General features: G+C 44.1%; 1 protein-coding gene across 4 annotated transcripts in view; it reads left to right on the forward strand.

Moving 5' to 3' along the window:
- Positions 1–11,392, forward strand: part of LOC119968640 (protein spire homolog 1-like) — a 111,097-nt gene extending 99,705 nt beyond the window's left edge. For 3 of the 4 annotated variants that reach the window (XM_038801261.1, XM_038801264.1, XM_038801263.1), the window contains 4 exons: positions 1,574–1,639; positions 3,737–3,764; positions 6,606–6,733; positions 10,086–11,392. In XM_038801261.1, the coding sequence (XP_038657189.1) occupies positions 1,574–1,639; positions 3,737–3,764; positions 6,606–6,703 (192 nt within the window). In that variant the 3' untranslated portion in view covers positions 6,704–6,733; positions 10,086–11,392. The remainder of the gene's footprint in view (positions 1–1,573; positions 1,640–3,736; positions 3,765–6,605; positions 6,734–10,085) is intronic. The other variant, XM_038801262.1, reaches the window with a different exon arrangement.
- Positions 11,393–13,327: the final 1,935 nt, after the last annotated feature.

Raw genomic sequence — 13,327 nt, forward strand, 5'->3', positions numbered from 1 at the left:
GAGGAGAGATAGAGGATGGTCTCTGAGCGGATGCGTTGAGCAGAGTCAGCGTGTCCACAACGTGTACCAGGCTCAGCCTGATACAGTTAAGATCGCTCACCGGCACACATGATTGGTCTTAGTGTGTCAGTCAGTGTGTGTCTATGCACCATCATATATTTATGTGTATATTATGACAGCTTTCCCTGTCTGGAGAAAATCAAGTTCGCCCTGAGAGGGTCAATGTTAGGATTTGTCCGGAGGTGGCAGCCGCTCGTCATCGACTTTGAGGAAAATTAACCGTCAGCGGAGGGGGGAGAGGGGTTGGGGTTTAGTTTAGATTCGAATAGTGTGTCAGAAAGCTGGCACCTGTAAGGGAGAAAGACGGCCTTTGCACTATGTCTATATTTGTATGTACACTGTTTCTTCTGTTGTTATAAAATCATAAATACCTCAATAAAATGTTTATTTTTAAAAATGCCATCCTTTAATCATGTGCACACATTATGGTGCTTAAGCAGCCATTTGTTGGTGTAGGTTTTCCCCTACTTCCTGAGTACTTTGCAGAGTTTGCAACTGAGGTGTTTTTCATTTGAGATTTTCATTGCTGTCCAATGATTAAAAAAATTTTTTTTTGCTGCATGCCGAATGAGATTGTGCTCCATTGTGAAGTTGGAAAGAGCTTTCTGATCCTTGTATGAAGTGCTGTGGTTCTAGTAGCATCCACGAGTATTCTAGCCCAGCAAGGCTTGCTGTCTTTGGGAGGGAGGAAACCTATGCAGGAATGTAGGGCAGCACGGTAGCATGGTGGTTAGCATAAATGCTTCACAGCTCCAGGGTCCCAGGTTCGATTCCCGGCTGGGTCACTGTGTGGAGTCTGCACGTCCTCCCCGTGTGTGCGTGGGTTTCCTCCGGGTGCTCCGGTTTCCTCCCACAGTCCAAAGATGTGCGGGTTAGGTGGATTGGCCATGCTAAATTGCCCGTAGTGTCCTAAAAGTAAGGTTAAGGGGGGGTTGTTGGGTTACGGGTATAGGGTGGATACGTGGGTTTGAGTCGGGTGATCATTGCTCGGCACAACATCGAGGGCCGAAGGGCCTGTTCTGTGCTGTACTGTTCCATGTTCTATGAATGAAGGCAAATGACCTGTTCCTTTTAATCTGTGATCCTGGAGTTGCCCTTCACGTTCATTTTAGTGCTGTTCAGGTTCCTTCGATGTATTTGGTATTTTGACCTTACTGCATGGTTTATCTCACAGTACATGTTATGAGAACTATGTTATTTGGGAGGGAGCGGATAACTGGCACAGGTATACCATTTTGGATACTGTTGAGGGAGATGGCTTACCAGGGGAAGGCAGCAGTAGCCAGGTTCATGGCACCATGGCTGACTCTGCTGCACAGGAGGGTAGGAAAAACCGTGGTAGAGTTATAGTGACGGGATTCAATTGTAATAGCAGTTTGACCTGGGCACTCAGCAGCTTTCAGATGTAGGCTGTTGGACATACATGTTTAGGTCTAAGGTTGTGTAGGCTCTTTGAGTAGTGTATTGTCAATGCCTGCAAAAGACTAACACGACAAAAATGTTTGCTTTTCAGTTCTGTTTGTTTTGCCAAAGGGAGCTTTTCTTCACCTGGGCTGACACTTGTCACTGCTGTAAAAAGGTAAGGCTGGTGGAGGTTTTTATTTTTTGGGTCTGTGCAAGTATCTAGCAAGTGGGCGGTAAATTCAAAAATGGAACAGGGTGAAGCCAATTCAGCCTTTTGAACTAGTTCCTTCCTTCCATGGCTGATCTGATCTAATTCATCCAATTCTTCTATTTAACAACTTCTGCTTAACAAAAAATCTATCAATCGGGAGAGGTATTGGCACAGACTGGTAATGCAGAGACTTGGGGTAAAGCTCTGGGGACCTGGGTTAGAACCTGTGTTCCACCGCATACGCAATTTGAATTCAATAAAAAAATCTGTCAGTAAAAGTAGAATGCTGACCATGAAACCGTTGTAGATAGTTGTATAAATGCATCTGGTTCATTAATGTCCTTGGGGAAGGAAATCTGCCATTTTACCAGGTCTGGGGCCAACATGTGACTCTTTAATGGCCAAGCAAGCCACTCAGCTCAAGAGCAATTGGGAATGGGCAGTAAAATGCTGGCACAGTCAGCAATGCTGAATTTAAAATAAGTCTTGAAAGCTCCAAATGCTTTCTGGGCCTTGGCTCCCGGTGACCCTCGGCTATGGCTCCCGGTGACCCTCGGCTATGGCTCCCAGTGACCCTCGGCTTTGGTGGGTTTTTATTTTCTTCCGAGGATAACCTCTGTGCATAGCTCTTTTTTTTTTTTTCCGGTTTCTTACCAGAAGGGAGATTGAATCCTAGAATCTCTGCAGCTCAGAAGAAGGCCAGTCAGCCCATCGAGTCTGCACCGAACCTCTGGAAGAGCACCCTACCTAGGGCCCCACCCCCATCCCTGGAACCCCACCTAATCTTTGAGCACTCGGGGGCAATTTAGCATGGTCAATTCATCTATCCTGCACATCTTTTGATTGTGGGAGGAAACTGGAGCATCTGGAGGAAATCCACGCAGACACGGGGAGTGCGTGCAAACTCTACAAGGACAGTAACCCAAGGTTGGAATTGAATCCGGATCCCTGGAGCTGTGAGGCAGCAATGCTACCCCCTGTGCCACAGTGCCATCCATTCCCACTGTTCCACTATGCTGCCCATATGGATGTTAAAAGCATAATGCATAACACCCACCTGTCGGGAGGTTCATTACTGATGCATATGGGTTCAAACAAAGATATTCTTAACTAGCAGTTTAGACTTACCTGGCCAAAAATCTTTGTGCTAAATTACCACTGGATTTTGAACATGATCTGTTACCAGCGGCACGATTTAATGGGAAAAGTTCTAGGTGTCATTTCTGGTGTGATTGGTGGGGTGTTTCCCAATGACCAAATTGGTATGATCGTGGCCTGTAGTTAATAGCACTTAGTGCTAGAAATGAGCCCCACAAGCCTCTATCCATTACTGGCTGCCTCACACCTCAACGTCTCAGTGCTAATGAGGTAAATTGTTTTTGAACGCTCCCTCACCACTCACTGCCAGTCAGCACACAAGCATGGCAGCGCACAGACCTGCTCCTCGCTTTGGGGATGCTGACCTGGCCAGGGTTGTGGATGTGAGACAGGACATTCTGTTCCCCGAGGCAATTGAAGGGCCAGTTATAGGGCCACTAGTACCTTCTGGGAGGCAGCGGCAGTCAATGCAGACAGCATGGCTGGAGGACTGCCATACCTGGGAGGCAGCGGCAGTCAATGCAGACAGCATGACCTGGAGGACTGCCATACCTGGGAGGCAGCAGCAGTCAATGCAGACAGCATGACTGGAGGACTGCCGTACCTGGGAGGCAGCGGCAGTCAATGCAGACAGCATGTCTGGAGGACTGCCATACCTGGGAGGCAGTGGCAGTCAAGGTGGGCAGCATGACCAGGAGGACTGCCATACAATGTCAGAAGAAGAACAACTACCTCCACCGAACTACAAGGGTGAAGTTACCACCTCCCTCCCGGCATCAGTTCTGCCTTTCCTGCAATTTAACCGGCGTGCCCAGATCTGCACTGGATGCAATGCAGTGGTTAAATCACGCCCCACACTGAAAATGTAGGCTTCTATTAAGCTACAGGTTTGTATAGATCTAAGATATAGACTTCGGATTCCTTGTGTAGTAAATTCAGTAACCACTATCTTACTTTCTGCAGATAAATTTGTTCAGAGTGCTTTATGAAGGTAAGAACACAAATATTTATCTACAATTAATGTTATTGCCATTCACAAAATCTATTCTGAAGGCAAAGAAATCTTGTCCGTCTAGCTTCATGTTTCAAATCAAGTCAAGGTGGGCAGCACGGTAGCATGGTGGTTAGCATAAATGCTTCACAGCTCCAGGGTCCCAGGTTCGATTCCCGGCTGGGTCACTGTCTGTGTGGAGTCTGCACGTCCTCCCCGTGTGTGCGTGGGTTTCCTCCGGGTGCTCCGGTTTCCTCCCACAGTCCAAAGATGTGCGGGTTAGGTGGATTGGCCATGCTAAATTTCCCGTAGTGTCCTAAAAAAGTAAGGTTTAAGGGGGAGGGGGGGGGTTGTTGGGTTACGGGTATAGGGTGGATACGTGGGTTTGAGTAGGGTGATCATTGCTCAGCACAACATCGAGGGCCGAAGGGCCTGTTCTGTGCTGTACTGTTCTATGTTCTATGTTCTAAAGCATGATTCTGTGCAGTCCCACCGTCACACTGGTGTGTGGCCTGTAGTAGCAAGACCAAGAGTACGAGCTCCATGTAGGATTGATTTTCAAACCCAGGAGCTTGTCTTTGCTGGAGTGTTTATAAGAAAGAAAAACACTTGACGATGGAAATGACTTTGTGTGGAAGACTGCTGAAAATTCACTGGCACTAAGGTGGGCTAGTGAACTGAATGCTTTGATTTATAGTTTGTCACATTTGTAGACGCATTAGATGATTGTTCAAACCTGATGCCGAGGAGAGAGATCCAGCTTGGATACCTCCTGTATGACTTCATATGTTTCACTTTACCTCTGGCACGATCCCTGTGCCATTCAAAATGACTCTTATCAATCCCACTTCAATTATGCTTAAAAATAACCCTGACCATACTGGCCTTGCCAATTCAATCTCTGACCTCCCTTTTACTCTAGGAGGTTATTATTGCTTCCCAGCAGTGTACCCATCTTCCCATAGCTCCTCGCCTCCCCATCCCTCAGTGGAACTTTAATACTTAAAACTGTTCACTAATGCGACAAAATACATCTCCCACTCTTGCTGATCTACATTTTGGCGCCACGTCTTCACTGCAACCTTAATTACAACCTCTTCTGGCTATGCATTTCCACACTCCCTTCCTCATCCTCAACCATCCATGTGCCAAGCCTTCCATTGCAGTCCTACTCCCAAAACGTCCTTGCCGGTCTATTTTTCCCTTCCAAAATTATTCTCAACTTTTTTAAAGATAATAATTTATTTCATTGCCCTTCTGTTCTAAAGGTTAATCCTTCTTTGCTCCATGGTACACTAAGATGTGGAGTTTAAACCCTGGGAGTTGAGCTCGCTACTTCCTCTGGGGAAATAACTGCTACTTTGAGGGAGGCCAGCTTTCTCCAGGGAATATGTTTTGTCTGTGCTGGAAAGCTGCAGCTCAAAAGAATTGTTCCCTCCTAATGTTCCATTTCCTTAAGTGGTGACCCTAATTGCGATCGCCCCAGGGTTCAGATTTCAAGCAAGCAAACAGGGGAACGGGGATTTGGTGGCAGATAGCTAGTCATTTAACTCTACAGGAACAGAGGGGATAGACATGGCTTCCCATTCCCACAGGAGAGCTGACTTGTTCCATGGTGGTGGGTGATTAAACACCAAAATCCAGGGCGGAACACGCAACAAGAGCAGAAATGTTGGGACACCATCTATTCCAGTTCTCTCAATGTATTGACTTGTATTTCCACTCCACAAAAGTTAGAAATAGCATCATAAGGGTTATAGCTGTCTGTGTGGAGTTTCCACATTCTCTGTGTCTGCGTGGGTTTCCTCCGGGTGCTCCGGTTTCCTCCCACAGTCCAAAGATGCGCAGGTTAGGTGGATTGAGCATGATAAATTGCCCCTTGGTGTCCAAAGATGTGCAGGTTTGATGGGGTTTTGGGGATGGGTTGGGGTGAAGAGTTGACCTAGTTAGGGTGCTCTTTCAGAGGGTCGGTACAGACTTGATGCGCCAAATGCCTTCCCTGTAGGGATTCGATGGAATCAAAAGTTATGGAACAGAGGACTTAAACACCCGCGATCAAACCACAGATCATTTGCAGATGTATAGAATACAAAAGTAAGGCTATAATATTGGATTTGTATAAAACACAGGTGAGGCCACAACTGAGTCTTGTGTGCAGTTCTGGTCACCACATTTAGAAGAAGGAGTGCAGAAGAGGTTTAGAAGAATGTTGCCAGGGCTAGAAAAGTGTAGCTACGAGGAGAGATTGGATAGGTTGGTGTTATTTACCTTGGAACAAAGAAGGCTGAGGGGTGACTTACTTGAAGTGTACAAACTTGTGAGGATTAAACAGGATTAAATTCTTTCCCTTGGGTGGAGAATTCTACAACCAGTGACATAGATTCCGATAAGTGGATGAAGGAGTAGAGGGGACATGAGGAAGAACCTTTTGTTATGCACAGGGTAGTGGGAGTCTGGAATTCGCTGCCCAAGTTGGTGGTGGAGGCAGAGACCCTAAACTCTTGAAGAAGTGGGATTGGAAAGGGCACCTGGGTGTCCTTGGGCTGGCATAGACAAGATGGGCTGAATGGCCTACTTCTGCGCTGTAACTTTTCTATGTTTCTTATGATCTTGTTGAATGGCCTACTTTTCCATGTTTGTATGTAAAGACTCGAGACTGCCTGTGGTTTCATCTTGCAGGAAGGACTGGTGTCATGTTATGTGATTCTTGTGGTCATCACAAAACCTGATTGCTTTTGCTCTGTTAGCCCTCTGTCAGGTATCTGACAAAGAACTAATGGAAGTCGAGCCAATTTTAGAAATTAAGCATGTTCCACAACTCATTGCGTTGCTGTTTTGTAGATGTAAGTCCCCTTCCTTGTATGCATCTTCGTACTAACTACAAACCATTGGTTGTAAGCACGGCAGAGATTGGTGTCCAGACAGAAAGGTGCATGTGAACGGAAAATGGTACAGCAATTCCACTCCAGGTGAGTATTATTCTCCAGTAAAGGGTGCAATCGATTGAACTGCAGCATCAATGAATGTACTTGGCTAGGCTGTCCATACGGCCCATGCTGCATCACAATGAGCAGTCCAATCAGAGCTCTCGTATATATGAAGTGAAGCATCTTCATTATTTGTAGATTATACTGTTAATTATGGTCCTTACTGTAAATAGGATATCATCAAAGGAGGTTCCAGCCTTGGTATTTTGTCGTCATTTTTTCACAGTTCTTCAATTGTTGTTGTCCATGTGAATGTTCCTATCAAAAGACTGGTGGGAAATGGCATGGCCTTTGCTCAACTAGGATTAAAGACTGGTGAGAAATGGCATGGCCCTTGCTCAACTAGGATTAAAGGATTTAAGAACCCTTGGTCTGCAGAGCATCCTTACAGAACCAAAAGGTCTGGAAGGGTATAAAACTGCTGGATTACAATGGCATAAATCAAGCCAAGCTTGCATTGTGCACAGATTAGCAGTTACCCAGGTCTCTCTTTGTCTGTATGTCTGTCTGTTTAATGAACCTGCCCAAAGAAAGGTGTTGGACTTTGCTGAAGCTCAGACCCGTTTTTGGAGTCAGGTGCTGACTTAATGAGACTGTGCATGGTGCACCCAGAGATCTTCGCAAAAGCTCCCTGGCAAGAAGGCTGAATAATTTGAGCATTTCTAACTGAGGTTTTGGGGTGATCATCCGTTGCATCTGTTAAAGTTCAGGTTTATGTTATAAATATGACCTTGCACCACAGTTGCAACACTTGTGTATTTAGGATACTTGTTGGCACCTCTGTAGATACATTGATTACAATCACTGGCACATTGGTTTATGGTTTAACTCCTGGTGCCACGTGCTAGCAAGACAGAAATGGGAGAATAGAATAGATGAACGTGTGAATAGAATAGAATTCCTATAGTGCTGAAGGAGGCCATTCAGCCCGTTGAGTCTGCACCAATCCTCTGAAAAATTACGTCACCCCAAATCACTCCCCTGCCCTGTCCCATTAACCCAACCTCCAGAGTCTGTGCAGGAGGGAGGGTTTTAGATTCTTGGATCACTGGCACCCTTTCTGGGGAAGCTGGGACATGTACAAGCAGGACAGCCTGTACCGGAACAAGAATGAGACCAACATCTCTGCGGGTGGGTTTGCTAGGGCTATTGAGAGGAGTTCATACTAGTTCAACAGTGGGAGGGGACACAAAGCCTTCGCACAATAGGGACACCGCATATTATAGTAAAGAAACCAAGACTGAGGGAGTTAAGCCATGTTGAGTTCCAAGGGCGTAAGGCAAGATGGGATGGCCTCTACTTTAATGCTTGGAGCATTATAGGTAAGACTGAGTTAAGGGTGTGGATTTACATATGGAAATTGTGATATTGTTATGTTGTTGTCATCGCAGACACGGTTGAGGGATGTGCAGGACTGGAAACTAGGTATTCCGGGGTATGAGATCTTCAGGGGAGGGTGTAAAAGAGGTAGTACTGTTGCATGATTAATGAAGGAGTCAGTTACTGCATTTAAGGAGGGATGATCTCTTGGAAGGGTCTCCAAATGAGGCTTTGCATGTAGTCACATTGCTGCTGCTAATGTATTATAGGCCCCCAGTCATTGGGTAATAGAGGAGCAGCTATCTAGGCAATGCAGAGGTTTGTAAAAATAATAATATAGGATTGTTATATTATGGGATTTCAACTTCCTGACATTGATTGGGATAGTTAGTGTAAAGGGTGTGCTTGTCCTGCTCTGTTGGAAATCAGGAACGCGTCCCAGTACCCGGGGCCAGCATATGTGCAGGAAGTGTCTCCAGCTGCAGATTCTGGAAGCCCAGGTTTCGGAGTTGCAGCTGCAATCACTGGAGCATCCGTGAGGTGGAGACTACAATGGATCGACCCTCGAGAGGTTGTCACACTACAGGATAAGACTTCGCAGGCAGGAAGGGAATGGATAGCTACCAGGTAGAACAAGAGGACTAGGCGGGCAGTGCAGGAATCTCCTGTGGCCATTTCCTCGCAAAACAGACATACTGCTTTGGATCCTTGAGAGGAATGGCCTTGGGGAAAAGCAGTAACAGTCAAATTCATTGCAACACGGTTGGTTCTGCTGCACAGGGGAAGAGTAAAGAGGGAATGCAATAGCTATAGGGGATTCAATTGTAAGGGGAGTAGATAGGTGTTTCTGTGACAACAAACGAGAATGCATGTTGTCTCCCTGGTGCTAAAGTCAAGGATGTCTTGTGAATATATGGGATTAAAACAATTGGTAAATAAACAATGGAGGAAATGTCCGTATCAAAGCTTGCGGCCTGCATTGACCAACAAAGAATATCCAAATGAATGCAAGTGAAATTGACGTGACCATAGAGTTACAGATGATCACGATACCATGAACACTACACTGAACTTGAGGCTAAAAGAGGATACACCTTTAACTACAGCCAGTATTAAAATAATATCTTTAAAATAGAAATGTGCCCATAGGAATGTTTAAAGATTTGATTTAGTTTCTCCAAGAAAAGTCTTAAAGAAGCAATGAGGTGCAGATGTGTGGTTTTGTAGAGAGTGAACTCTAGATCCTGGGGTCTAAGGGCGTAGTCACTGGTGTGAGTGGGAGGTGCGCAAGAAGCTGTTTCAGAGGAATAGAATATAGCTTGTAGCATGTCATTTCCCCAACATCCCCTCCTCCAAATCATTGTAAAATGATGCAAATTGTTTATACTATTGCTCCTGTGGTGTTGCTGGGTCCAATGTTGTAGCTTTATCCCTATCTGTGTGTGCTTGTGTGCATGTGTCATCCTCCATTCCACCCTGTCAAAATAAATCAACTAGCACATTACAATCCGTTGTGTTTGTAAATTCTCCTTGCACTCTTGGGTATCCCTATATCCATAGAATCCCGACAATGCAGAAGGACACCATTCAGTCCATAGAGCCTACACCAATCCTGCTAAAAAGCCCACTCCTCCACCCTATCCCCGTAGCCCTGTGCATTGAACACGGCTGATCCACCTAACCTGCACATCATCCTCCCTTTTGTGGGAGGGAGCCAGAGCACCCGGAGGATATCTATGGGAAAATGGGCAAACTCCACACAGTCGCCCAAGGCTGGAATTGAACCAGTTCCCTGCTGCTGTGAGGCAGCAGTGCTAACCACCGTACCTTTCCTTGAGCTGGTAGGATATATTGGTAAATTGACATAGTGGACGACATCATCTTATGATTAGTGTGACTGTCAACTTAACTACTTCCACAAAGATACCAGCTACCTAAATCCACCAAGGCTTGTATTTGTGTGTGCATTGTCATTGCAGGTAGATAATAGTCTCTGGTTGCATTTCCCCCACAGTTATTGATGATGGAAACTCGAATTATGGAGCGGGAACTTGAATTATGGAGCTGACATGTCTCTATTTAAAGAAGACTGACTGAGATTGCGATTTGATTGATGAGAGGAATTTGTCATGGAATCTGTGACTCTAGCTTGCTAATCAAGCCAATAATACCCTCAAAACGAAGAGGAATACAAAATGGATGCCTCCTTAACACAAAATTTACATTTTATAATTGAGCCTTTGGCTATAGTGAAACACTTTACTGGAAGGGTGTGAATTTTAATTTTCATTTGGGCACCATGTTCCACTATGGAAGGCGATGGGACTTCAGAAAATACCTGGATGATGCTGAAGTTGATTTTAAGGAATATAAACGAAAGAACAATTTTGAATGGAGATATGTTTACAGTCCCTTTCATGAAGAATGTTTCCAGTTACTGAGCCGCTCTCCTGATATGAAGTGATATGCTAGAGAGGATGTCCCCAGAAAAAGACATCTATTCTGAATACACTAAAGCTGGAAGAAATGGTGAATCAGTTCCATTGTTTCATCTTTGAATTGAATGTCTTTGTATGTCTTGGCCACTTTCCTACTAGACAGTAATACAAATCGGGAAAGAAGGGATGTGTGAATACTTGGTTTATTCAATTTTTATATAATTGCCATGTTCTGGATCAGTGCTTGGAAAATTCTGGATATGAATGGACTTTTATTGAGAATCCTCAAGCCTTGTTTATTGTGCATCTCTGATCCAATCAATGCTCTTCTGATTTCTGTCTCTTGCGGGAGGCAGGGTGAACTTGACTTTGGGCCTGGTGAGTTGTGTCTATCAGTACCTCTACAGACTTGCTCTTATACCAGGACCATACCATTCCTGTATCTAACTTGTTTGTTTGTTGGTTTACTAATAGATTGACATAAATGGAGGTAGCTCTCTTTGAAAATAGTTTTTAATATTTAATATGGATTGCTTGAGATTTGCACATGAATTGCTCGGGTCCCTTTATCAATCTCTGCACTTAAATTTATTGCATAAATGCACCACCTATTTATTGGATGCAGTTTTCATATTTGGTGTGCACACTTTGATTGCAACCCTAACAGTGGCCGTTTGTTCACTTGTGTGCAAGGACACTGCACTGCTTTCCTAGACATTCATCACCTTCACTGGCATGAAGAATTGCCCATTGCTTGAAGGGGCCCCCAGTTCTGTTGACAATATGCGAGGATGTTTTATTCTCTTTATTGCGTGTTCTCCTGTATGTTTAATGTGGGGGAAAAAAATGTTAATTTATGTGCCGAATAAAACAACTTTTTTGTACGGTGGCTGAGAGATGTGCATCATGAGTCCATTTGGCCTATCGTTTCTATAGTTTGAAAGAGTTATATAAATTAATCTTCTAACCTTGTTTTGATCCCCTTTATAAAACTGAAAATAGCGTCTACGAGTACATGTCCAATTACCTTCTGGAAGTTCCTCTGGAATCCGCTTCTGACACCTTTTCTCATAAGTATGGTCCAGATCTCCAACATTTGCACTCCAGTTCTTTTGACCTTATTTTAGATTTGTGTTCTCTTGCTAGGGGAAGGATTTTCTCCCTTCTTGCCTTTTGAGTGTGGTATTATCATAAATGTAAGAACTGCAAGGGTTAATAATGTATAACCCAACCACTAGAGGGAGCTAGATGTACAGGTATATAAGATATTGATGCTAAGCCTTAGGGGTGAGAGGTTGAGGAGAAAGCTAGAGATCAGACTGAAGTAATGATAGTGTGAGTGACAGCAAATCATAGTTAACATTATAGTGTAGAGATTAGTAGTAGATGAGTGTGGATTACATATTTATTATCAACTGTGTATTATCTAGGAGTGTCGAATCCAAATTAGTAGTGTTAATAAATTTATAGCTTTGTTCAAGTTAAATCTATTTTGTGGGCTTTGTGAACACTATGCCAACCATCCTGAATTGAGCAACACAAAGAACACAACACTGAGGAGGATTTCAATGTTGAATACCTCAATTAGGTGCCTCCAAAACATTTTCTCTAAGGAGCAGAATCTCTGCTTCTGAAATTTCTCAAGTCCCCCACCTCTGGAGTTGTCATCTTGTTAATTTTCCTCTATACCCTGGGTAGGGCCTTGACCTTCCTAAAGTCAGCTGTTGAGAATTATACGCAGTTTGTAAAGGTTTAGCATGACTTTTTTGTTGTATATGATGCTTTCTGACTTCCCTCCCAGGAACTAGGTTTTGGCAGGACATGGGCCTTTTTGAAGGAAAGCGGTCTGCTGAGTTCCAGTTTCTCAACTTGATATTCCCGCCTCCTTCCACGAAAAATACAAATCTCGGATTTACTTATATTGATGGACGCAACATTCCGATGGAAGATCAGCCTTTCAGCTTTTTGAGACTAGAAACTAGTTTGTAACAATTCAAGTAACGAACACTCTCATGAAGGAACAGAAACAGTAACAAATTAGCTCTCAAAATGGGCAACTAACTGCAGCAATGGTTTGAATAAGCATTTCTCCTGTTCAGGGCTGCCTGCTGCTGTTGAGAAATATCCCTGCTCCTTTTCCATGCTGGGTAACTCTTAGCCTTTTGGCTAACATGAGCGTGAGGTCAAGTTTAATGCCTGGATCTGGTATGTCTCTCTTTGCGGGGACCATGAATTGGATTCAATGTGAATTGGTTTTTGGAGCAGGCAAGGAGCCGGATTAGTGGTTTGGCCCTGTCCCCACACTCTGAGCTCTGGCTTTGTAACTCTGATAAAGTAATTTTAAAAAACTCCTTGTGCAATTCTCAGGAGTCAGTTGTAAGTGACCTTGGTTTATTTTGTAATTACCATTTGGTCTTGGTTGGGAAAATTTAATTAGCCTTTTTATATTATGAGTATTGCTTTGCAAGCAGAATTCAATCGCGTGGATTAGCAGCAAATCATTTATCATTGCCTTCAATAGAAGGTGACTTTTTTCCACTCCCTCCTCATTTGACTATTGCCAGGTGAAATCATTTTATTTGGTACACGTTAGTGTTTTACATCCTGACCTTCCTGCTTGATCATCTTGATGAGGTGAAATGTCAATCAGTTCCCATTCAGTATCCGTATTGGTATATGTCTTCTTCTGATGTCGTGTAAAACCAAAACGCACAAACAGTGACTCCCGGCAAGCTCTTTGTATTTGGTCTCTTTAATCTGTTTCTTCCAGCGTTTTTGGTGCTCAATCCCAGTGAGTTGAGTAGGTGAACACTTTCCT

The sequence above is a fragment of the Scyliorhinus canicula genome, chromosome 7, assembly GCF_902713615.1.
Source record: "Scyliorhinus canicula chromosome 7, sScyCan1.1, whole genome shotgun sequence".
Lineage (NCBI taxonomy): Eukaryota > Metazoa > Chordata > Chondrichthyes > Carcharhiniformes > Scyliorhinidae > Scyliorhinus > Scyliorhinus canicula.